Genomic DNA, 27888 nt, shown 5'->3' on the forward strand with positions numbered 1-27888 from the left:
CAGTATCTATGGTGGGTCTGTGTCAAAATCTAAACTTCACTTTCACCTAGTATGAGGAGTGATGGTGCTGGTGACTCTTTTGTTGATGAGCAAGAAATGGGTGATTAACTTTCTTTTCTCAACGGTCACTGAATAATAATGTGGAAGCTGTGGATTCAATTAGGCTTGATTTGGGTCATGGCCTCATGGGTGCTGTCAAAAACAATGGCGATGGCCATTTCTTCCATAGGAGGAGTTACTCGGCTAGTGACGCGTTCTTTAGGATGCCTGATGAAGTGGGAATTGAGTACAAGCCATGTCTTTACTTTGCAAGAGGGTTCTGCAAAAATGGAAGCAACGGCAACTTTGCTCATCATCATGATGACGTGGACAACGCCTGCCATTGTTGATTCTCCAACTGTGGAAGAGCATGGGGCTCTTATGAGTTTAAAGGCTGCACAACATCAAAGATTAATGGCTGCTTCTCAGCTCATGTCTGCTGGTGCTGCACTAACCCCAATGGACAAATAGTCAAATACATTAACTCTTCCATGCTGCTAAGGAATGATCCCTAAAGGTTATGATGCATATATATTTATAAACTTGTTAATGGTAACCATAATGATAGGACTTTTGATACTTGTTCTCTATATCAAATTTTCTTCTTCATATTCATAGACGTGCACCTCACGAAGGAAAAAACTTCAAATTTAAAATAAAGGAGCTGTGCCATATCGAATGGTGTATCTTATTGGGTGAATGTGTTGATACTTGCTCTGTACATCAAGTTTTTTCCGTCATATTAAGTATTTTATTGAGCGAATGTGTTGAATATTTTGAAAAAAATGCTTGATGTAAAGAATAAATATCAACACAATTATCCATCAAGAAATACAATTTAATATACATCTCCTTTATTTTATATTTGATGTTTAAGAATATTTGTCTTTTCAATTCATTGCGATGAATCATATCCAAAAGTTTTCACCTTGAGCTTTTGTATTTAAAAGATTTAAAAAATTTTAAAAATTTAAAAGATGTTTATATTTCTTATGATTTTTTAATAATTTTTTTTGTGTTGTATTTTGTTTATTTTTAAATAAGATATAAAGATATTATTTTATTTTATTTATTTATTTTTATTTTTATTTTTTTTACCTTTGTTCATGTCAGTTTATGTGATGTCTGAGTGTCTCTCTAACAATAAAAAAAATAATTTGTGAAAAATAAATTTTAGGCATTGCAATAATACCACTTTTTATTGTTATTTGAGCTAACATTAGATAGAAAACTAATATTTAAGGTAAAGCGTAGTAATATTAGGATATTTATCACATATTTAGAAAATAATAATATTATTGTAATATTTTTATATATTTTTTGTGATATATGAATATCTTTTAAAAAATGGTAATGACTACAAATTTTAATATTTTTACTTTTGATAATATAAAATATTAAAATTTAAAAATAGAAAAAAAATTAAAAATCATTGTAATTATGGTAAGTTTTAAAATTTAAGACCTTTTTTATAATCTATTAATCTTTATTTTGTTGATGGTTATGTGTTCATACCCTAACTTAGAATGTAAGTCAGGCCCAAATTAAGACAAGAGGATAAATCCAAAAGGATGACCTTCACTTATTTTCGGACTTCCACTAAGAAGTCGGAGTCAACACCAACAGAGCAGTCAATACTTATCCGAGTGATTTACTGTTTCCTTAAATCTTTCACCCACTTCTAGAAAAGAGATCTCAAAAACTCTAAGATAAAGGGACGGTTATCCACCATCAGAAGTAGAACTACTTCAACGGTGATTATTGGATCCTCTCTATAAATACACTGTCTCACCCAGTAAACCTAAGTTCTAATACTCTAAATAACCTGCTTATCCATTTGCTAACTTAAGCATCGAAGTGTCTTTACTGGTACCCGACGGTGATTTTCAAACGTAAACTAAGTCGAAAACGACCTTCTTCTAGTGTTTGGGTCTCTCGTTCAAACCCAGTCATTCGGTTCTAAGTAAGACCGGAACACTATGTTATAGAAAATTTAGCACAGTCTTTCTTAATAATAATTTTAAAAAATTTTAAAAATTAATTAGGATACTCATAATTAACAATACAATTATAAGTACATTTATTTTATTAGATAAAATTAAATCGTTAATTTTAAATTATTTAAAAAAATTAATATAGTAAAAGCAATAATTAAATAACTTGTTATTTTTAAAACATAACATGTTTATTAGCCATAGCCATACAATATCTTTGTTAGAATTCGGTTATTATTACCATCTATTATTTGAAATCATTTTAAAAATAATTTTAAAATTAATTAGACAGTACTCATAATTAATCATACGAATACAAATATATTTATTTTATTAGATTAAATTAAATTATTAATTTAAATTATATTCATCTAAATTTTAAATTAAAAATTTTATAATTTTAAAAGTTTATATTATTTCAAAAAATTGGATAGAATGAAAAACTTAAAATCAAACCATCGTAATACTGTCTTAACTAAAACATTATACCGCGTGTAAAAGAAGCTTTGCACATATTATGGTTAGCTTTTTTAAATTTAAAAAATTTAAATCATTATTTTTTTCAAATCGAATATTTAATTATGAATACAATAATACAAATATCTAATATTATATAGTTAAATCGATACAATAATATATGTATCATTTAAATAATAAATTGTCTATGTCTTACATATTTTAAAAAAATATTTTATTTATTTAATTTAAATATAAAAATTTGCATAATTTCTTCTATTAAATTAGAGGTGTACATGGCCCAAAGATTCGGTCCGGTCCTGAACACTTTAAGGACTAATTTGGTGTGATTTTACCAGGTTTAGGATCGAGTAAGGATCTCAAGAATAGACCCGGTCATTATTTCGGGTCGGGTCCGAGCCATGGCTCGGATCACCCGAAATCGGCCCGGTGGCCCGGTCATCATACATAATTAATATTTTGTGTTATTAGTGATGGATGATGGCTATTCTTATGTGGAATTTAAGTATTGTAAACCTTAATATTTTGTGTTATTAGTTATTATCAGACTATAAGTTAATATTTTATGTTTAAAATGGGGTTAAGTACTGAAATCGTCCTAAGGTTTGGGGTGAAAATCAAAATCGTCCCGACCTTGAGTGGCTATTCTCGCGAGTCGTCGTTGCTCGGTAGATCTGCTGCCTCAAGCTCCGCCGTTCCCTTCTCCTGCTTGTCTGCTGGCACCGCCGTTCTCTTCACTGTGTTGCTGACGTTCTTTCTCTCCCCGAGGCCTGAGTTCTGCCGCTGCTGTCTTGTACTCGAGCTCCGGTGTCGCTGCTGTCCGCGAGTCGTCGTTGCTCGGTGGCATCAGATCTGCTGCCTCAAGCTCCGCCGTTATCTTCTTCTTCTTCTGTGAATTAGATTTTTTGTAGAATTTTTGAATTTTTTGTGAAATTTGTTGTGGAATATCTAAATTTTTTGCTTGGTGATTCTGAATTTGTTGTGGAATATCTGAATTTGTTATGGAATTTATTTTCTTCGTTTGTGAACTGAATTTTTTATAAAACTTCTGAATTTTTTGTGAAATTTGTTGTGGTTGATTCTGTGTTAGTTTTGTTTGATTTTTCCTAACAAGCTGAGCCCTAAGCTGTTGCTACCGTTGCTCCTCTTGTTCCTGCTGCTGAGCATATCTCTACATATAGAGCTGCATTTGCAGGATATTAAAGTAAATCCCAGAAGAATCAGGAAAAATTAATTAAGGTCTATTAAAAAGCAAACTTCTACCTTGCTATAAATTGCTGCTGCTTCTGAGTGTTTTTGATCAGTCCTTGCAATATACTAGGCGCATCTATATTGCTGGAAGTATAAGTCAAATTCAACAAATTGAAACAGCATTGCATCATGAGCATATATATAACAACAGGGTCTTATTAACTTACCAACAGGTCGGTCAACACATTTCCTTCCGCCTGAAATGCCCTGGCAGAAGCATGCAACTGCTTCTTCATCAGATAATCATAGATATACACATCCAGCCTGTTTTATGGGGGATGATTTTTTTATTTTTGTTTAAAGGTAAAATTATTCGAAAAATTTTATTTATGAATAAAAGGACGATTTTATAAAGTTTTGTAACGTTAGAGATGATTTTTTTTTGTCGGGAGACGAATTTGATTTTCATTCCAGACCTTAGGGACGAAAACAGTACTTAACCCTTTAAAATGCATAAGGTTTTAGACTATATAATGCATAATATTGTATTAATTGTATTGATTTAAATATTTAGTGTTATTAGACCATATTAGTATTGATTATAGTTATACTTTAATTTTAGAAAAGAGTTGGTTTTTATTATATTTTTCCAAGTGAATTTTACTATATCAAATAATGGTTGGAGTCTTGAAAATTTGAATATTTTCACATGCTAGCTTATAAGAAGGTATCAAGGTAATGTAATGTTAACGGCCCGATTTTCATCCGGTTTTTACCTGGTATAATCATGGCCCGAAAATGTATAGGTTTCATCGGGTCTAGAGTCGGGTTCGAATCTAATAAATAGGCCCGGTATATATTTCAAATCTGAGTCTAGGTCACATCAAACCCAATTTCACCTGACCCATGCACACCCCTACCTTAAATCACTAGATTAGTATTTAAAATCTGAAAATTACTTAGACTACCATTCCTTTATTTATGTAACACACGTAGTATACTACTTTTCTTTTATTTATATAATTTATAAGTGGATGAGTTTTAAATTTACTTAGTATATTGGTATTCTAATTATTTTAACTGTTGATCTCAATTACAAAAATATATATAATATATATTAATTAAAATTAATGATTAAAATTAATAAAAACACTAATGTTCTAAAAACTTTCTATACAATATACATTATACCTGTCCTCCTACTTCTACTCTATCTTTTGACTTGTAACTAGCATGATTTAACTGCACATTTTTATTTATATATTTTTTGGAGACTACATCTTTATTCATATATGTTATATGATACCTATTTTTCTACTTTTATTTTATATATAAATATAAATCTAACATATTGTGTTGCAACCAGATCTCTTCATACGTCGTTTTCAAACAGATTTATTCTTTCTTATAAAATTTTCATAAACTTTTCGTAAATTTTTTGACTCCACAACTTGTGTAAAAATATATAATTTAGTCCATAGAGGGAGAATACAAAAATAATACTATATGACTATATCTCTGTTAAACCTCAGGTATCCTGTCAGAATAAGTTAAGGTCAGTGATTAAAGAAGTGAAAAGGTAAATATATTTAGAAGATTTTTAATTATAATAAATTTTTTTAATTTTGCTATTGAACTTATTTCAATAATATTTGTTGGTCACGTAAGTGTGTTGACTTTTTTTAGGGTAAAAAGAACTAACCACTAAACCAATGCCTAAAAGAAGTGGCATATAAAAACACTCGAGAAAGTCAACATGCTTACGTGACCAACAAATATTATTGAAATAAGTTTAATGGCGAAATTAAGAAAATTCACTATAATTAAAGGTTCTGCCAAATATATTTACTTTTCCATTTTTTTTAATCACTGACCTTAACTTATTTTGACCGGATACGTGGGGTTCAACAGAGACATAGTATTATTTTCGCATTCTCTCTCCATGGACTAAATTATATGTTTTTACACAAGTGGAGTTAAGAAGTAATTTATGAGAAGTTGATGAGAAATTTATAAAAAAGAAGCTGTTCTGTGTTCCAACACAATAGGATAAGTTTATATATGATACCTATTTTTCTACTTCTATTCTATCTATAAATATAAATCTAACCTATTGTGTTGCAACCAGACCTCTTCATGTCGTTTGAAACCGGTTTGTTCTTTCTTATAAATTTCTTATAAACTTCTCGTAAACTTTTTGACTCCACAACTTGTGTAAAAATATATAATTTAGTCTATGGAGGGAGAATACAAAAATAATACCATATCTCTGTTAAACCTCATATCTAATCAAAATAACTTAAGGTCAGTGATTAAAGAAATGAAAAGGCAAATATATTTAGAAGATTTTTAATTATAGTTAATTTTTTTAATTTTACCATTGAACTTATTTTAATAATATTTGTTAGTCACGTAAGTATGTTGACTTTTTCGAGGGTAAAATAAACTAACTACTAAACCAATGTCTAAAGGAAGTGGCCATATGAAAACACTCGAGAGAGTCAACACGCTTACATGACCAACAAATATTATTAAAATAAGTTTAATAGCGAAATTAAGAAAATTCACTATAATTAAAGTCCTGCTAAATATACATTTTTTTTAATCACTTACCTTAACTAATTTTGACCGAACACGTATGGTATTATTTTGGTATTCTCCCTCTGTGGTCTAAATTATATATTTTTACACAAGTGGAGTCAATAAGTAGTTTATGAGAAGTTTATGAGAAATTTATAAAGAAGAAGTTGTTCTGTGTTCCAACACAATAGGTTAAGTACTTATATATGATACCTATTTTTCTACTTCTATTCTATATATAAATATAAATCTAACCTATTGTGTTGCAACCAGACCTCTTCATACGTCGTTTGAAACCGGTTTATTCTTTCTTATAAATTTTTCATAAACTTTTCGTAAATTTTTTGACTCCACAACTTGTGTAAAAATATATAATTTAGTACATGGAGGGAGAATACAAAAATAATACCATGTCTCTGTTAAACCTCATATCCGGTCAAAATAAGTTAAGGTCATTGATTAAAGAAGTGAAAAGGCAAATATATTTAGAAGATTTTTAATTATAGTGAATTTTTTTATTTTACCATTGAATTTATTTCAATAATATTTGTTGGTCACCTAAGTGTGTTGACTTTTTCGAGGGTAAAAGGAACTAACCACTAAATCAATGCCTAAAGGAAGTGATCATATGAAAACACTCGAGAGAGTCAACACTGACTAACAAATATTATTAAAATAAGTTCAATGGCGAAATTAAAAAAATTCACTATGATTAAAGGTTCTGCCAAATATACATTTTTTTAATCACTGACTTTAATTTATTTTGACCGGACACATGTGGTATTATTTTCGTATTCTCCCTCTGTGGACTAAATTATATGTTTTTACACAAGTGGAATCAAAAAGTTTATGAGAAATTTATGAGAAATTTATAAAGAAGAAGCCGTTCTGTGTTCCAACACAATGGGTTAGGTTTATATATGATACCTATTTTTCTACTTCTATTCTATATATAAATATAAATCTAACCTATTGTGTTGTAATCAGACCTCTTCATATATAGTTCAAAACGGGTTTGTTTTTTTTTTTTTATAAATTTCTCATAAACTTCTTGTAAACTTTTCGACTCCACAATTTGTGTAAAAACATATAATTTAGTCAATGGAGGGAGAATACACAAATAATACCATGTCTCTGTTAAACCTCACGTATTCAGTCAAAATAAGTTAAGGTCAGTGATTAAAAACGTAAAAAGGCAAATATATTTAGAAAATTTTTAATTATAGTGAATTTTTTTAATTTTACCATCGAACTTATTTCAATAATATTTATTGGTCACGTACTGTGTTGACTTTTTGGAGTGTAAAAGGAACTTACCACTAAACCAATGCCTAAAGAAAGTGGCCATATGAAACACTCGAGAGAGTCAACATGCTTACGTGACCAACAAATATTATTGAAATAAATTTAATGGCTAAATTAAGAAAATCACTATAATTAAAGGTCCTCCCAAATATATTTGCTTTTTCATTTTTTTTAATCACTAAACCTTAACTTATTTTCACCGGACACGTGAACGTGAGGTTCAACATAAACATAGTATTATTTTCGTATTCTTCCTCTATGGACTAAATTATATGTTTTTACACAAGTGGAGTCAAGAAGTTTATGTGAGATTTATAAAGAAGAAGCCGTTCTGTGTTCCAACACAATAGGTTAGGTTTATATATGATACCTATTTTTCTACTTCTATTCTATATATAAATATAAATCTAACCGATTGTGTTGCAACCAGACCTCTTCATACGTCGTTTTTGAAACGGATTTTTTCTTTTTTATAAATTTCTCATTAACTTCTCGTATGAAGAGGTCTGGTTGCAACACAATCGGTTAGATTTATATTTATATATAGAATAGAAGTAGAAAAATAGGTATCATATATAAACCTAACTTATTGTGTTGGAACACAGAACGACTTCTTCTTTATAAATCTCTCATAAACTTTTTGACTCCACAACTTGTGTAAAAACATATAATTAATCCATGGAGGGAGAATACAAAAACAATACCATGTCTCTGTTAAACCTCACGTATCCGGTCAAAATAAGTTAAGGTCGGTGATTAAAGAAGTGAAAAGGCAAATATATTTAGAAGATTTTTAATTATAGTAAATTTTTTAAATTTTGTCATGGAACTTATTTCAATAATATTTGTTGGTGACGTAAGTGTGTTGACTTTTTCGAGTATAAAAAGAACTAACTACTAAACCAATGCCTAAAGGAAGTGGCTATATGGAAATACTCGAGAGAGTCAACACGCTTATATGACCAACAAATATTGTTGAAATAAGTCAATGACGAAATTAAAAAAATTCACTATAATTAAAGGTCCTATTTAATATATTTGCTTTTTCATTTTTTTAATCACTAACCTTAACTTATTTTGACCGGATACGTGAGGTTTAAGAGAGACATAATATTATTTTAGTATTCCCCCTCCATGGACTAAATTATATGTTTTTACACAAGTGAAGTCAAAAAGTTTATGAGAAATTTATAAAGAAGAAGTCGTTCTATGTTCTAACACAATAAGTTAGGTTTATATTTTTATATAGAATAGAAGTAGAAAAATATGTATCATGTAACATACATGAATAAAGATGTGCAGTTAAATCATGCAAAATTATGGGTCAAAAAATAGAGTAAAAGTAGGAGGATAAGTATAATGTATAGTGTATAAAAAAATTTAGAACATTAGTATTTTATTTATCTTAACCATTAATTTTAATTAATATATTATATATATTTTTTAATTGAGATAAACAGTTAAAATAATTAGAAGACTAATAATCTAATATAGACAAATAAAAGAAAAGTAGTATATTATATATGTTACATAAATAAAGGAATGGTGGTCTAAGTAATTTTTAGATTTTAAATACTAATTTAGTAATTTAAGAGAGGAAATTATATAGGTTTTTATATTGAAATTAAATAAATAAAATATTTTTTAAAATATATAAAATGTAGACAATTTATCATTTACCTGCATTCAATATTTTTTGTATATTATTTATCGATTTAACTACAATATTAAATATTCGTATTACTGTATTCATAATTAAATATTCGATTTGAAAAAAATAATAATAATTTAAAGTTTTTAAATTAAAAAAACTAACCATGATATGTGCAAAACTTCTTTTATACGGTGGTATAATGTTTTAGATGAATATAATTTAAATTAATAATTTAATTTAATTTAATAAAATAAATATATTTATATTTGTATGATTAATTATGAGTATTGTCTAATTAACTTTTAAATTATTTTTAAAATGAATTCAAATAATAAATAGTAAGTAATAAACGAATTCTAATAAAGATATTGTATGGCTAGTAAGCATCTTATATTATAAAAATAACAAGTTATCTAATGATTGTTTTTACTATATTAATTTTTTCAAATGATTTAAATTAACGATTTAATTAATTTAATCTAATAAAATAAATATATTTGTAATCGTATGGTTAATTATGAGTATTCTAATTAATTTTAAAATTTTTTAGAATTATTATTAAAAAAAACAATGCTAAACTTCTTATAACATAGCCATCAACAAGATAAAGATTAATAGATCTCTATCCTGGATAGATCATTTTGATGTGAAAGTTGTAAGGCATATCTGTCCACTGTTCTTTAAAGTATATTGTAGCTGCTTAGGAAATAGGTTTACATTAATCAAGTTAGCCGATCATCCATTTGAATGAAATGTAGTATATGTATTAAGGGACTTGGTACACCTACAAACAATCTTTTACTTATAATTCCTTTCGTCTTTATATTGAAAGTAGTCGTGAAGTGAGAAATGTAAAGGGAAAATGCAATTCTTATACCATATTATTAATATAATGAGGTGCCATTGGTGTTTACTTTTGGATGAAGAACAAATAAAGAAAAAGGCAATCTCAGAGAGTATGATTATACATTAATTATTTTTAAACCATTCTCTAAATAAAGAAAAATAGGTTAATAGGCAATTAGTCTATAGTTGCTTAAACCAAAGCTTAGTATAATCCCAGAACTCTCTCCAATATAACAGACTAACATTATGTTGAACCAGAACTAATATGAATTTTTAATCGTATATTATATTGTATGAGCACTAATGTTAAAATAATTACGTTATTATGTCCACATTTTAGTTCAAAATTAGTGTTGCTATCCTTGTGGTGCGCAAAATAAATGTGTAAAAATAATTTACTATCAAGAATAAAATATAAAATTTAAGAAGTATAAATGAGGTAATGTTCATTTTTGGTTCCTAAAATTTCCAATGCTCATTAAAAAAGTTCATGATTTTCGAAAATAAAAAATTGGCTCCTAAATTTATAAATTGGAAATTTCCTTCATCTCTGGTTTAATTGTGGATAACACAATATTGACATGTAGTGTTAAAATATTTGTGTAACAATTATTGTTAAAAAATTGGCTCCTAAATTTATAAATTGGAAATTTCCTTCATCTCTGGTTTAATGGTGGATAACACAATATTGACATGTAGTGTTAAAATATTTGTGTAACAATTCTAACAATAAGGTGACATGACTAAAACTTGAGCATAATTAAATAAATGTTCTAAATTTGATTAATTAAGTCCATTTTAGTTAATTGATTTTATTATTTTATATTGCTATTTGACAGAAAAACTAAAATAAGTTCAATTAATTAATTTGAAATAGCTATTTAATTATATTGAAGTTTAAGTCATATCACTTTACCGTAAGATATGTCACATGAATTAGAGAGGTAGGAGATTTATAAGTTCTGCTGCATATACAAGTTTTTTTGACTTACAAATTATACAAGTTGGCCCAAATCCAACAAAAACAACCCTCACATATACGAGCGTGTAAAAACGCGCCCACTCAACCAATTTCCATAGCGCGCTCACTCACGATTATGAAAGACGGTTCTTCTTCTTTCTCGATCAAAATCCCAACCCTGAAGATTCAAATGACGACGCTCAAAATCTCCCAAGAAACTATCAAAATCGTCACCAAAACTCAAGGAAATCAACAAAAAAGACTTCAAAATCTTCATAAAAAACACAGAAACAAAAGAAGAAAGATTATTCAAGGTACTGTTTCACTAATCGTCGAGGTTTTTTACGTTTCTCTTTCTCATTTCGATCGCGAAACACTAGATAGTCATATTTCTATTTATTAAGTAGATTCATTATGTGTTCTTAGTTTAAAATACATGTTACTGTTCACGTCATATTGTTTAATCGGTGATAACTGTTTTACGTACTATTTCACGTATAGTTTAACGTATATTTCCATGTGTTTTTGTGCATGTTTGTGTGTTTCGAACTGAGTTTGTATAAATAAAAATTTTCGTTGTATTTCAAGTAAATTCACGTGTAACTAGTGCTGTTGTTCTTGAATATTGTTCTTGTGCTTCTAGTGTCATTTTATACATGTTTGGTTAACTTGAATATCATTTTGAACTCATATTATGTCATGTAATCAACAAAATAATAGAGATGTATATGGCTGGTATTTCGGTGGATTTTAAGTGAATTCGAGTGTAACTGATGTTGTTGTCCTATTCCTGGTGTAGCTAGAAACAAAATATTGTTCTTGTACTTTTGGTGTCATTTTATGCATGTTTAGTTGACCTGAATATCATTTTGAGCTCCTATTATGTCATGTAATCTAAAAAATAATAGAGGCATATATGGCTGGTATTTCGGTGGATTTCAAGTGAATTCGAATGTAATTGGTGATGTTGTTATCTATTAACCTTATTTTTTATTTCTTACAGTAAAAATGACAAGTAAAAATCTTACTGCACCAAAATATAATGTAGATACATATATTTTAGACCAACTCAATTTTTTCTTGTATAAATATAGTTTATTTAAATGATTCTCGCTTGTTTACAGAAAACTCATGAAAGAAAGTGAAGCCATCAAATTGATGAAATGAATCGACTTAGAGATAGAGCCATTTTGATAAAGCGAAGCTATCAGATTGTCCAAGCCGTCTGCAGCATTATTAAGTCCTTATTGTCAATTGCGTTCAGAAAATATTGACAGTGAATAGTTTGAAATGTCGTAAAAAGTTAAACATTGTGTACTAAATTGTCTGTTTGAATACATACTTTCTATAAATTATATAGTTTGTGAATATTTAATCCAAGCTTTTTATAAATTTTCTTTACAAAAATAAACTTTTGTGAAGCTGCCTGTATTCAAATGTTGTTAATTATAGCTTCAAAAAATCCAGAAAAACAAAATTAAATAGACTAATATGCCGGATTTCTTTTATAATACACCGAAAAATAACCAAAATACACCAGAAACGCGTGCATACATATTTTTCTGTAAAATTTAACCAGGAGATATGAAAATTCAGAAATTTGAATTGTTACCCTCCTTAAGTATTGAATTGTCTATGTATTGTATATTTAAAACAAACAAATTCCTTCAGATAGTTCAAAACACTAATTTTCAAACAAAAGCAACACCTCAAAATATAAAAAAACAAAGAAAATATAAAAAAGAAGAGCATGCAGAATACACCCAAAATGTTCATTGGTACACCGAAATAGTGTTACGCTACACCGAAAAAACTATTCTATGCTACTAAATCTCTGAACTGATAATTCATAACATGTCCATGATATTGGCTGAAATTTGATTGCACCACTAAGCTACCATAAAAAACTATAGAAAATAAAATTACATATTAGCAAAACTATTAACAAAAATAAACTCAATTACCGCTATTTAAAGAATATCACTTCTACCTCATTTAGAGCTTTTATTTTTTTTCCTTTGAAACATTTGCAATCCGTTTTTTTGTCTTTGAGTTCAAGCTCAAAAAAGAAATTCTGATTCTTCTCTTTCATTCTTAATAAGTATTTCCCAAATTCTTTTGCATCCTCTCGTTCCAAAATATTTCGCACTTCTCTCGTTCAGAACTCATCATCAAACAGAAACTAAAACAATTCAACTATAGAATCATAAAATACAAACAAACTACATTATTTAGACTCAAAACTATACCTCAACACTTGATTCGATTCATAGCAATAATACAATTCACCCTTGTTCAATTGAAAAGTCTGAACTTGTAAATACACCAAAAAGTCCCCACAATACACCAAAATAATTTTGATATACACCGAAACGAGAAATGCAACATATTCATCATAACTCCTAAAATACATTCAATTCAAACCATCAACAATGAACAACAATTTTCACAAGCATTTTCACAATATTATTCACCTACAGAATCATAAATAACTAACGAAAACATTAACTAGAATTGAACCACACCTCAACCACTTCATTAGATTTAAAACAATAATTCACTTCACGCTGGTTCAATTGACAGTCTAAAGTCTAAACTTGAATTATTCATTATTTTCAAAACTGATTTGAATGAAGAAAGAGAACACAGAGAAACGAAAGAAGAAAAACGCAGAGAACACAAAGATGGAAGATCGAAAACAGTGAAAAAATTTGAAAAATGAAAGGAAATCCGTTCGAAAAAGGCAATTATATATTCGCACGTTGATTGAAAAATTGGTTAAATTAGTTGGCGTTTGAGATGAATTAGATTTAAAAGACTTGTAAGGACTTATATAAAAAAATGACTTATATGTGGAGAATAATTGTTTACCAATTTAGTGACTAATTCAATCATTTTTTAAAATTGAAACTATTTTAATAGGAGTTGGAAATTTCAAAGACCAAATTAGATTATATTTTACGTTCGACTGTACGCTTATATTTTAGCGACCAAAAGTCCAAAAGCCAATAGTAAAGGAGACAATGAAGACAAGTGGAATAAGAACATGCATTCATAGAAGGGACAAAGACTCCTTCCAAGCAATACACAACATGGGACCTCTGGAGATAAATACATAATGGGACAAACCAACCAAAAACATGCAATTGGCTCAGTTAAATAACTCTAAACTTATTATCATTTGCTTGTTATTATACATCATAAAAATACAAAAAGTTTCCACAGTAAACATCTTGACTCCACTAAACATTGTTTCAAGTACAAATATTTTGTGCCACATGATGATTTCTTTGTTCATCATTTATTCTATACACTACTTGAAAAACAATGGATAAATATAACAATAAAACAAAAAAGACTCATCCACCGTGAACAAGTACTTACATTACTGCTGCAATAGCTCGTAGGCCTAAACCTATTGAGATCTAGCATCTGTTGTTCCAAATACACAGATTTGAATCTTTCCCATCCAAGATTCCCAATGGATTTGGGGAGGGGGGAGGGTTGCTTTATGATCATGTGATCTTGTGGATATTGCTGAATAAGAGTGTTTTCTTCCACACTTATCTTGTAATCCAAGTACTTTAGTCCCATATTGTGAGAATACAGGAAAGCTAAGAGCAAACTTAGAGAGTAAAATAAGGTTTGCAAGGAGTTTTTAATAGGAGAGAACTTGTAGGGAATTTTCATAGGAGGATTTTATTCTTGATCGTTGAAATTATAGCATAGATGATACTATATATATTTCTGTAGCATTGTAATTGAAACATCGTCAAAAATAAGAAAGAAAATTAATTCACATCATATTTTCTCATATTGTATTTGTTATAGTTAGTGTATTATTGTGGGTAGTGTTCAATTTCATATTACTTTGTATCTATTAGAAGTCCAAATTCTGCTGCAGACTCAACAATTGGTATGAAGAGCCAATGTTATATTATTCATTATTTGCGTGGTAAAATTCAATTTTGAATATAATGGCTTCTACTAGTGGTAATGTCAAAATAGGCAAATATGAAATCGAGAAATTTAATGAGAAAAATGATTTTTTCTATTGGAGGATGTAGATGAAAAATCTGCTTATATCACACAAAAAAATACACAAGGCACTGGTAGGAAAAGAGAAAAAGCCGGAGGAAATGAAAGATGAGGATTGGAAAGAATTAGATCTTGAGGCACGGGCTGCAATAATCTTATGCCTTGAGAGGGATGTTGCTTTTTTGGTAAATAAAGAAGTAACTGCAGCAGGCGTTTGGGCAAAGTTGGAGAGTAACTTCATGACAAAGACCCTAACTAATAAGATCTACTTAAAATCCAAATTGTATACATACAAGATAGAAGAAGGTACATCAATCCGAGAATATATCAATAAGTTTGATAGGATTATATCAAACTTAAAGGATATATATGTGAAGATTGATGATGAGGATCAGACACTCGTATTGTTACTTTCATTACCAAAGTCCTATGAAAATCTGGTGCAGACATTGATGCTGGTGGGTAACACTCTGACCATGGATGAGACGAGAGCATCACTTTTAGCGGATAATCTACGTAAGGTTGCTACAAGTGTAATGTCATCTCCAAATGGAAGAGAGTATAATGATCAAGCACAAGGATTGTTCGCAGCTAGAGGAAGGACTAATGAAAGAGGAAAAGGTAATAAGCGTGGAAAGTCTAGGCCAAAATCTAGACCTCATGCAGAGAGAACATGCTTTAAATGTGGGATCCTGGACATTTTAAAGCAAATTGTCCAAATAAGAAGATAACTTTCAAGAAACAGAACAATGACAACCCAAAAGAAAAGCAAGAAGCAAACTACGTCTCAAATGATGAGGGGGACTGTTACTCTGTGACAGAACAATCTTATGAAATCTTCAATAAGTGGATTCTTGATTCAGGAGCATCTCACCATATGTGCCCAAATAGGAAGTGGTTTACTACCTATCAAAGCATAAATAGTGGCACAGTTTTAATGGGCAATGATCATGCTTGTAAAACTATGGAGTTGGGTAGTATAAGAATCAAGATGCATGATGGAATAGTAAGAACCTTAAAGGATGTGAGACATATTCCAAACTTGCGGAAAAATCTTATCTCCATAGGTTTGTTGGAGAAAAATGGTTGCAAAATAGTTGCGAAAAATGGGGTACTAAAAGTTGTTCATGGTTCTTTGGTAGTGATGAAGAGAGTTTGTCACGGTAATCTTTATTCTCTTTTGGGGACAACAGTCATAGGTGAGTTAGTAATTGGAATCGGTGGAAGTAGAGATCAAACAAATTGCACAAGAATATGGCACATGCAGCTTGGATATATGTCAGAGAAAGGTCTATCATTGCTTTGTGGACAAGGTTTGATGAAGAATATGAAGAAACAACAAATGAAATTTTGTGAGCATTGCGTGTATGGAAAGACACACTGGGTGAAATTTTTTACAAGCAAGCACAAAAGCAGAGAGTTGTTAGACTACGTGCATACTGATGTTTGGGGCCTGTCTAAAGTTACTTCCAAACGTGGTTCTAGGTATTTTGTTACTTTTGTTGATGATTATTCCAAGTATGTTTGGGTTTACTTCCTCATGCATAAGAATGAGGTATTCGACACTTTTAAGCGATGGAGAGCAATGGTTAAAAACCGAACAGGTAAGAAGTTGAAACTCTATGATCAGATAATGGCACAGAGTACATTGATGGGGCTTTCAAGGAGTTTTGTGATCGAGAAGGCATTGTGAGACACTGGACAGTTAGAGAAACACCACAACAGAATGGAGTCCATAAACAACTGAATTGTACGCTACTTGAGAAGGCACGGTGTATGCGCTCTAATTCTGGGTTAGGCAGAGAGTGGTGGGTGGAGTCGGTTGCTACAGCTTGCTACATAGTGAACCGATCCCCACATTCTTCTCAAGATGGAGACACACCTTATAAGGTGTGGTCAGGGAAACATGTAGATTATGAAAAACTCATAGTTTTTGGATGCACAACTTATTATCATGTCAAAGATAATAAGCTTGATGATAGAGCTAAAAAGGTAATCTTTTTGGGGTATCCAAGAGGAGTTCAAGGGTGTCGTCTTTGGAGCGTAAATGATTCTAAGTTTGTAATTAGCAGGGATGTTATCTTTGATGAACGATCTATGGTAGCTTTGTCTAAAGATACGATGCCAGATGATGGTGATGTTGAAAAAACTTCAAATACTCAAGTGGTGGAGATAGAGTCTAAATACCAACAAATAGATTCTAATAATGTTCAGGTGGAGCATCCTAATGCTACTTAAGATGATGCAGAGGATGAACTTGATCACGAGGATATTCAACGAGAAAATGCACATACATTACAACAACAGGAGCATGATTCTTTGGCATCCACTAGGCCAAAGAGAAATTATAAATTCGTTTAGAAGTTTGGGTCAGACAAGCCTTTGAGATATTATGGGTAGGTAAACTTGGTAGATTATGAACTCTCGGTGGAGGATGATGAATCAATCACCTTCAAACTTGCTATCAAAGATAAAGATAGAGAAAGTTGGTTGGTCGCCATGGAAGAAGAGATGCAATCTCTCCATAAGAACAAGACATGGGAGGTGGTCCCATTTCACTGTGGGAAAGACTGTAATTGGTTGTAAATGGGTGTATAAAAGAAAAGAAGATCCTACTAAGTCAGATGGTATAAGATTCAAAGTTAGGTTAGTAGCAAAGGGATTTGCACAAAAAGAAGGTGTTAATTACAACGAGATATTTTTTCCTGTGGTGAAGCACACTTCCATAAGGGTGCTTTTGAGTCTTGTTGCTCAGGGTGATCTTGAGTTGGAATAGCTAGATGTAAAGACAGCTTTCTTGTATGGTGACTTAGAGGAAGAAATTTACATGTATCAACCTGAGGGTTTCAAGGTTGAAGGTAAAGAAAATTAGGTATGTCGCTTAAAGTAATCGCTATATGGACTGAAACAATCTCCTCGACAGTGGTATAAGCGATTTGACTCCTTTATGTTAAAATAAGATTTTTCCAAAAGTAATTATGATTATTGTGTATACATTAATAAGCTTTCTGGAAGTGATTATATCTATCTTCTATTGTATGTAGATGACATGCTTATTGCTTCTAAGAGCAAGGTGGAGATAGATAGGTTAAAGGTTCAACTTGGTAAAGAATTTGAAACAAAAGATTTGGGTGTTGCACGAAAAATATTAGGCAAGAAAATTAAAAGAGAGAGATCAAGGCAAAAATTATTCTTGAGCTAGAAAGGGTACATTGACCGCGTTATTGAAAGGTTCGAAATGAAAAATGTTAAGCCAGTAGTAACACCGTTGGCTCCACATTTCAAGCTCTCTGGTAAACAATCTCCCACAACAGTAGAAGATAAGGCTTACATAGAAAATGTACCTTATGCTAGTGCAGTTGGTAGCCTGATGTATGCTATGGTGTGTATACGCCCAAATATTTCATAGACAGTCAGTATTGTTAGCAAGTTCATGGCAAATCCGGGTATGGCACACTGGGAAGCAGTTAAGTGGATATTAAAGTACTTAAAGGGTACCATTAACATAGGTTTATGCTTTAGTGGAAAATCATGTCAAATCAGCAGTTTTGTTGATTCTGATTATGCTGGTGATCTAGACAGAAGACGTTCTATGACCGATTATGTATATAAAATACAAGGTGCTCCAGTTAGTTGGCGATCAACATTACAAGCTACAGTGGCACTATCTACTACAGAAGTTGAGTACATGACAATAGCAGAAGGGGTGAAAGAAGCATTGTGGCTAAGGAGTCTTCTAGATGATTTGGAATTTCAGTAAGATTGTGTGAATCTGAATTGTGATAGTCAAAGTGCAATTCATTTGGCAAAAAATCAGGTTCATCATGCTCGTACCAAGCATATTGATGTAAGATATCACTTCGTGCGTGATGTTATAGAGAAAGGCAATATTTGTCTTGTAAAAGTACACATAGATGAAAATTCCGCAGACATGTTGACTAAAGTAGTATCGGAAAACAAATTCCAGCATTACTTGGATTTGCTCAACATTATTCCATGTTAAGTATTACATGGCGAATAAAGGAACTACATTTCGTTTGATCCTGGTAAAGGGCATAGGCAGTCGTTGTCAAGATGATGCAACCAGATACGAGTACTACAATTTGTTCGTTCAAAATTTGAGTCAGTTTTTCAAATTGTGATCGAAGTGGAGAATTGTGAGAATACGGGAAGGCTAAGAGCAAACTTAGTGAGTAAAATAAGATTTGCAAAGAGTTTTTAATAGGAGAGAACTTGTAGGGAGTTTTTATAGGAGAATTTTATTCTTGATCATTGAAATTATAGCATAGATGATACTATATATATTTCTGTTGTAATTGAAACATCATCAAAAATAAGAAAGAAAATTAATTCACATAATATTTTCTCATATTATCTTTGTTATAATAAATACATTATTGTGAGTAGTGTTCAATTTCATATTATTTTGTATCTATTAGAAGTCCAAATTCCATTGCAGGCTCAACACATATCCTTTGAGGGCAACTCAAAGTCATATTTGACAAGCCATTCGAAACCACCATGAGGAACTTCTTGTATCAAAACTGCATTCTCGTGAAGGAAAACAATGTTAGTGAGGCCAGCTCCATTTAACTCCCAATAGCACATCACAAGAATTCACCACATTTGCAAAGTTTGACATGCTTCCACCAGCTTCCATTAAAATCGCCTCGAATCCCATGCTTCTAGCCATCTTTGCTATTTCAGCTGTGTTAGTGAATGATCTTGTTCTTCTTCTTGAAAGAATCAAAAGCCTTGGCTGCTGCTTCTTATTCTTATTATTCTCATCTTCACCCTCCTCTCAGAAAATTCCTAAAGTCTTCATGGAATAAGAGTACTTTTGAGAGTCAATGCTTAATTCTTTCGGATACCTTTTGAGACCAACATTCACACCTGATAGGGGTGTTTATAAGTCGGGTGAAATTGGATTTGTCCTGACCTAAATCCGATCTTAAATATATATCGGATATATTTTTTAGACTCTAATTTGGTTCTAAACTCGATGAAATTTAAATATTTTTTAGCCAAAACTATACCGAGTCCAAATCGAATGAAAATTTGGTCTTTAAAGGTTTAACAATAATTTATAAAATAATTTATTTATGATACACTTATTTATAAAAAAAAATTATTATCGAAAAGTTGATATCCATATTTGAACTTGAATTTGTCTATAAATTCTGATTCGATGCTTCTTAATCTATTTTCTAATTTAACAAATATGATTAAAAATAAAACAATAAGCTTATAATTAATATAACAATATTAAAATTAATTTAAAACATATATATCTTTTTTAGTTCTTAGAATACATATGGGTCGGATGAAGCCGCATTCGTCTTGATCCGGTCCAAAATAATGGCCGAGTCTATTTTCGATACTCTTATCCTATTCTAAACCCAATAAAATCACACCAAATTAGTTCCTAAAATATTCGGGACCAGACGAGTCTTTGGCCGAGTCGAGCCATGTGCACCCCCTACCGGGAAGCAGTGAACTTGGTTATCTTTGCCAATGTTCAAGACCTCATAATTGGACAGCTTACCGAGAATTGCTTGGTACTTAGAAATCCACCAAGGACGCATTTCGGAGACAATAAATTTAACTTGTCCATTGAATTGTCTAGAAGATGATGATGTCTGTGAATTCATGGAAGTGGTTGCCAATATAGCCTGAAGTAGAGAGTATCACAGCTGGAATGCTGTGATGTTGCCTGCACTGTGGGAATTTCATGCCATCTTTCACTGCCTTTATTGACCATCTCTTACACGCCTCGTTGCTTCTGCATCGTCCTTTCGCGCAGAAGGCCATATGGTCCATGCCATGAGGAGTTTTCTGGCAAGATTGTTGTTTCAGGTCTCACAATGTAAACAGAGGAGGATTTTCTGCGGTTCAATTGCAAGAATGATTAGCAGAGTAACCCGGACCGATTCAGGGTCCGGTTTATTAATTTTTTGGTCGAATCGACCAGACCGATCCAGGTTTGATAACCATGCGTGAAAGTTGCTTCCCACCTTTCCTTTATTCATGTGTGTAACATGATATACCGGCCACTCATACTCACCACTGCTTCTTCTACCATCTCTTCATTCATGTGTGTAACATGCATGATATACCGGCTACTCACACTCACCACTCACCACCGCTTCTTCTACCATCTCTTCTTTCTTTTTATTTTCTCTCTTCAACAACAAAACCCAAAACGAAAAGATATCATTTTTTTTGTTGTTTTTCTTTTTTAATCTTCGATTATACGATTATGGGTAGTTTTGAAGCCACGAATGTTGTGGTGGCCAGAATCAACAAGCTTGACCCTGAGAATGCGTCGTTGGCCACATTAGTGCTTTTTATTTGGTTAGTTCTCACAATTCTTAGCTACCAGCACTTTACATGTTACTGTGGATATTATTATTTGCTCCGATCTAATCATTAATGTTGGGAATTTCAGTATGAATACAGCATCAACTATTTGGATGATCCCGTTAGGATTAAGTGGAGCTATAAGGTAACTTAATTACTGCTGTGTGCTCATGAACATTTAGAATTCTGTGACAACAAATGTCAAAATCAAGTGAACGGTTGCAATTGCATAATTGTTTGTTTGTGTTGCAACAATGGTGTATCTAACGAAGTTGGAGCTGGTAATCCTTGGCCTGCTTGCGTGTAGTGTTAGTAGGCAGCAGCCATTATTGAGGGTACCCTGATTGCAACACTGATGATAATGATACACAATGTTTAGGGCCATGTTTATAGTAACGACATACAAGTGGTTTGACACGTGGGACTCATGCTGCCGATTCTTGGAGCATCCAATTTCTTGGAGCATCCAATTTCTTGGAGCATCCAATTTCTTGGATGGGGTGCAGTGTTCTCTCAGGAATTGTTAGAGGATACAGATGGCAAAAAATGGGTGCTTTTATTAACTTAGGGTCATATTATGTAGTTGGAATTCCATCCGCTATTGTATTAACTTTCGTTTTGCATCTTGAAGTAAAGGTATGTAAATACCAAACTGAAATCTATTGTTATTATTTGCGGAGTGTCTTAGGTATTGTGCAGGGACTCTGACTTGGAATCATATGTGCCCTTGTTGTTCAAGTACTTAGTCTTATGATAGGTGTCAACTTTTTTTTTTCTTTTTGCTTTTTCTTTGAACTTTTAGTTTTGCTTATTAGTTACTGATATGGTTAGGGATAGCTACCGAAAGAGTTAATAATTCAGGATAAATAAGTACTGATAGAGTTAATAATTCACTAATATTGAACGTAACCTAACTGAGTTAGAACTTAATTGATTCGATTTACATAAAGTTATTTTAGCATATATATGTAAGCTAATTTATTTTAGAACATTTGTCTAATATTGATTCCAGCTCGTGCCCTGACTCACTAAAATAACTCTCTATATAAATCGAATCAATTAAGTTCTGACTCAGTTAGGTTACGTTCGATGTTACTGAATTATTAACTCTTTCAGTACTTGTCTGTGCTGAATTATTAACTCTTTCAATAGTTATTCTTATCTAAAATAACAAATTTAACCATATGAGTAACTAATAAACAAAACTAAAAGTTTAAAGAAAAAGCAAAAAAAAAGTTGACACCCCTTTTTGCCATCAATGCAAAGAGTTATGAACTTATGATCATGAGATGAAGTACTTGAACAACAAGGGGCAAGGGCTCCAAGTCAGAGTCCCTACACAATACCTAAATAATTAAGACACTCCCCAAATAATACCAATAGATTTCAGTTTGGTATTTACATACCTTTACTTCAAGATGCAAAACGAAAGCTAATACAATAGCTAATGATGTCTGTGAATTCATGGAAGTGGTTGCCAATATAGCCTGCAGTAGAGAATATCACAGCTGGAATGCTGTGATGTTGTGTGCACTGTGGGAATTTCATGCCATCTTTCACTGTTTTATTGACCATTCTCTTACACGCCTCGTTGCTTCTGCATCGTCCTTTCTCGCATAAGGCTTTATGGTCCATGAGGAGTTTTCTGGCAAGATTGTTGTTTCAGGTCTCACAATGTAAACAGAGGAGGATTTTCTACGGTTCAATTGCAAGAATGATTAGCAGAGTAACCCGGATCGATTTAGGGTTCGGTTTACCAATTTTTTGGTCGAACCGACCAGACCGATCCAGGTTTGATAACCATGCGGAAAAGTTGCTTCCCACCTTCCCTTTATTCATGTGTTTAACATGATATACCGGCCACTCACACTCCCCAGTCACCACTCACCAATGCATGATATACCGGCCACTCACCACGGCTTCTTCTACCATCTCTTCTTTCTTTTTATTTTCTCTCTTCAACAACAAAACCCAAAACGAAAAGATATCTTTTTTTTTCTGTTTCTTTTTTTAATCTTCGATTATACGATTATGGGTAGTTTTGAAGTCACGAATGTTGTGGTGGCCAGAATCAACAAGCTTGACCCTGAGAATGCGTCAAAGATCGTTGGCCACATTCTCTTCAACCTCTAAGAACCTGACCTTGTTCGCTTGGCTTCAACCCCTGACTATGTCCTTCATGACCTTGTTTTCTAAATCAAAACCCACTTGGGACTCTCTTCTTCTTCACCTGCTTCACCTTCTAACACCATTCTCAACAACCATTTACCACCAAGACACCCCACTACTTCTCCTGCAGCAGCAACAACCACTTTTCAGGCTTCAGTGCTGGTAACAACCTACTTTCTGGGTTACCAAATAGCCCAAATTCAAGTTTTTCGGTATCTTGTGACAGTATTTATGGTGGGTCTGTGTCAAAATCTAAACTTTCACCTAATGTGAGGAGTGATGGTGCTGATGACTCTTTTGTTGATGAGCAAAAAATGGGTGATTACCTTTCTTTTCTCAACAGTCACTGAATAATAGCGAGGATGCTGCGGATCCAATTAGGCTTAATCTCAATTATAAAAATATATATAATATATATTAATTATTAACGAAATACTAATGTTCTGAAAACTTTCTATACAATATACATTGTACCTACCCTCCTACTTCTACTCTATTTTTTTTACCCGAAACTTGCATTTGGTAATGTTACCCGTAGCTTGCATGATTTAACTGTTACATGATACATATTTTTTAACTTCTATCCTATATATAAATATAAGCCTAACCTATTGTGTTGCAACACAGAATTCTTCATAAGTTCTATCATTTGAAACTGGCTTGTTATTCTTTATAAATTTCTCATAAACTTTTCATAAATTTTTTGACTTTATAACTTGTGTAAAAACATATAAATTAATCCATGGAGGGAGAATATGAGAATAATACCTGTGTCTCTGTTGAACCTCACGTATCTGGTCAAAATAAGTTAGCATCAGTGATTAAAGAAGTGAAAAAGCAAATATATTTTGCTTAATTATGGTGAATTTCCTTAATTTCAATAATGTTTCGTTGGTTACGTAAGCGTGTTGACTCTCTCCAGCGTTTCCATCGCCACTTCCTTTACTTCTGTCACTAGCATTGGTTTAGTGTTTAGTTCCTTTTTACATTCATCTCTTAACACTCTTTTTATGGTTTCACCAATAGAAATTTTCTCCTCTTCTTTTCCTTTATAATTTGAATTTGATGAAGAATTTGTTAAAAAATATTTCAACACCAATCAGAGCTGGTTACACCCTTCCATGGCATGGAAACTAGAAGCGATTACTTCATTGCCAACCGTTCCTTTTAAATCAACTAACTTTGTGTTCAACTCCTTGTTGGTTTCATATAATGACAGATGGGAATTGCAAGTGCGTTGGATACTTTGTGTGGCCAATCATATGGAGCAGGACAGCATCACATGTTAGGCATACACGCTCAGAGAGCCATGCTTGTTCTTACCATCCTTTGCCTACCCATCTCTATTGTTTGGGCAAACACAAAATCCATTTTGATTTTATTTGGGTAAGATCACGAAATCTCCACAGAAGCAGGAAGATATGTTCAGGTACTCATTCCATACCTTTTTGCTTCTAGTGTTCTCAAGTGTCAGACTAGATTTCCACAGACACAGAGCATTGGAGTTCCAATGATGCTCAGTTCTGGAGTAGCTACTGCACTGCATGCTGCTTTGTGTTGGGCTTTAGTGTTAAAAGATGGCTTAGGGAGTAAAGGAGCTGCCTTATCAAATTGTATATCGTATTGGGTGAATGTGTTGATACTCGCGTTATATATAAAGTTTTCTCCAAGATGTTCACAAACTTGGACTGGGTTTTCATTCAAGGCATTCCATAACATTCTTCTTTTTTGAAACTTGTTATTCTTTCTTCTATGGTTTGGTAAGTTTCTACTAACTGTTGCTTTCCTCACAGTTACACTGTTTGGTAAGTTCCAGACACCAAATTGGAGTGTATTTTAAGTTCGACTATACGTCATATTTTAGGCAACCAAAAGCGAATAGTAAAGGAAACAACGAGGACAAGTGGAATAAGAACATGTGGTAGGTTCATAGAAGGGACAAAGACTCGTTCCAAGCAATACGCAACATGGTGCCTCTGGAGAAAAATACATAATGGGACGAATCAAGAAAAAACATCCAATTAGTTCAATTAAATAACTCTAAACTTTATCATTTGCCGCTATTATACATCATTCCGACAGTAAACATCTGAACCAACTTCAATTTAATTTCATAAGGCACATGATAAATTGTTTGTTATTGCAAGATGTAATCTCTGATTCCACTGAACATTGTTTTCCCTCAAGTACAAATATTTTGTGCCACGTGATGACTTCTTTGTTCATCATTTATTATGTACACTACTTGCAAAACAATGGATAAATATAACAATAAAACAACAACAAAAACTCATCCACCGGGAACAAGTACTTACATTACTGCTGCAATAGCTCAAGGGCTTTCTGCAATGTAGGCCTAAACCTATTGAGATCTAGCATCACATTCTGTTGTTCCAAATACACAGACTTGAATCTTTCCCATCCAAGTTTCCCAATGGATGGGGGGTGCTTTATGATCATGTGATCTTGTGGATATTGCTGAATAAGAGTGCTTTCTTCCACACTTATCTTGTAATCCAAGTACTTTAGTCCCATATCCTTTGAGGGCAATTCGAAGTCATATTTGGCAAGCCATTCGAAACCACCATGAGGAACTACTTGTATCAAAACTGCATTCTCAGGAAGGAAAACAATGTTAGTGAGGCCGGCTCCATGAACTCCCAATAGCACATCACAAGAATTCACCACATTTGCAAAGTTTGACATGCTTCCACCAGCTTCCATTACGATCACCTCGAATCCGATGCTTCTAGCCATCTTTGCTATTTCAGCTGTGTTAGTGAATGATCTTGTTCTTCTTCTTGAAAGAATCAAAAGCCTTGGCTGCTGCTTCTTATTCTTATTATTCTCATCTTCACCCTCCTCTCTCAATTTGATTGCATTAACTCTCTTCAGTGAATAAGAGTCTCTCAGAAAACTCCTGAAGTCTTCGATGGAATAGGAGTACTTTTGAGGGTCAATGCTTAGTTCTTTCGGATACCTTTTGAGACCAACATTCACACCTGGGAAGCAGTGAACTTGGTCATCTTTGTCAATGTTCAAGACCTCATAATTGGACAGCTTACTGAGAATTGCTTGGTACTTAGAAATCCACCAAGGACGCATTTCGGACACGACAAATTTAACTTGTCCATTGAATTGTCTAGAAGTCAGAAACAGTGGGATGATGATGTCTGTGAATTCATGGAAGTGGTTGCCAATATAGCCTGAAGTAGAGAATATCACAGCTGGAACGCTGTGATGTTGTGTGCACTGTGGGAATTTCATGCCATCTTTCACTGCCTTTATTGACCATTCTCTTACACGCCTCATTGCTTCTGCATCGTTCTTTCGCGCATAAGGCCTTATGGTCCATGAGGAGTTTTCGGGCAAGATTGTTGTTTCAGGTGTCACAACGTAAACAGAGGAGGATTTTCCATGGACTCTGATATCTCCCTGTACTTGGCAAAAATTTGTCCTTTCTTCTGAAAAGCATCCTTGCTCCATTTTCTTTGTTTCTGTCTCTTCAACTGTAAAATGAAGAAGTTTCTGTCAAAATTATTGGCCTCATCACCACTATTCAAGTTTTCAAAATCATTTGCTTCATCACAATCAAATTATCGTCTATAAATGGACCTGAATCAATGTCTTACCTCTGGCTATTCGTGGAAAGTTGCTAGTTTCATTCAGCATCAGCATTTTGGTGTCAACGCTGACATAGAGCTTCAGCTTCACTGTGATGAAACAGAAACAAGAAGTAAGAACTAAGAAATGAACATGAGTAATCCACCATGCATCATGCATGTATGTTTATTAAGAACTAAGAGTTGAGGACTCACAATCATGAATAGAACCTATGTAAGGCTTAAAGACTGTGCAAAGACTCAAAACTATTATTAAGCATCCCACAAATGCTCCATATCCCAATTTTTTCTGCTCATAACGGCTAAAGCTTTTGGCAAATATTGAATTGTACATCATTTTGGAATTTGGATGGATATGATCAGATAATACCAATCAATCTTATGCAGCTCTGAACACTGAGGAGACTAACTAAAATGCTGCCTCACATTAACAAATAGAAGTCATTTATGCTTAGTGGATCACCATTCACAACTAGTATGTTGGCCTCCACATACTTTCTTGAACCAGGAGGATCCTCTATATACTAATATAGTATTCCCTAGAAATGAATATGATTTTTTGGTTGACTGTTTAGACATGGAATCCTTTACAATCATTACTATTAGTTAGCTTATATTCTTTATTTCTATTTCTTTCTTCATGTATCAACC

The 27888-nt window shown here is 32.4% G+C and overlaps 2 protein-coding genes and 1 long non-coding RNA gene across 3 annotated transcripts; 2 read left to right on the forward strand and 1 right to left on the reverse strand.

Annotated features, from left to right (window-relative positions):
• The first annotated feature begins 18533 nt into the window (after positions 1 to 18533).
• On the forward strand, positions 18534 to 18845 carry LOC140183645 (secreted RxLR effector protein 161-like). The gene has a single exon (XM_072232108.1). The coding sequence runs from the start codon at positions 18534 to 18536 to the stop codon at positions 18843 to 18845; it is 312 nt and encodes a 103-aa protein (XP_072088209.1).
• A 2292-nt stretch (positions 18846 to 21137) lies between these two features.
• On the forward strand, positions 21138 to 25318 carry LOC114925085 (uncharacterized). Its single transcript, XR_003813220.2, has 3 exons — positions 21138 to 21439; positions 21534 to 21590; positions 24834 to 25318. It is a non-coding gene; the product is annotated as an uncharacterized lncRNA (long non-coding RNA).
• Positions 25319 to 25744: 426 nt separating this feature from the next.
• LOC112734236 (alpha-1,3-arabinosyltransferase XAT3) lies at positions 25745 to 27850 on the reverse strand. Its single transcript, XM_025783468.3, has 3 exons — positions 27433 to 27850; positions 27247 to 27327; positions 25745 to 27123 (listed from the first exon to the last, which is right to left on the reverse strand). The coding sequence occupies exons 1-3, from the start codon at positions 27572 to 27574 to the stop codon at positions 25931 to 25933; spliced, it is 1416 nt and encodes a 471-aa protein (XP_025639253.1). The 5' UTR covers positions 27575 to 27850; the 3' UTR covers positions 25745 to 25930.
• Positions 27851 to 27888: the final 38 nt, after the last annotated feature.

Source organism: Arachis hypogaea, chromosome 3 (assembly GCF_003086295.3).
Source record: "Arachis hypogaea cultivar Tifrunner chromosome 3, arahy.Tifrunner.gnm2.J5K5, whole genome shotgun sequence".
Classification (NCBI taxonomy): domain Eukaryota; kingdom Viridiplantae; phylum Streptophyta; class Magnoliopsida; order Fabales; family Fabaceae; genus Arachis; species Arachis hypogaea.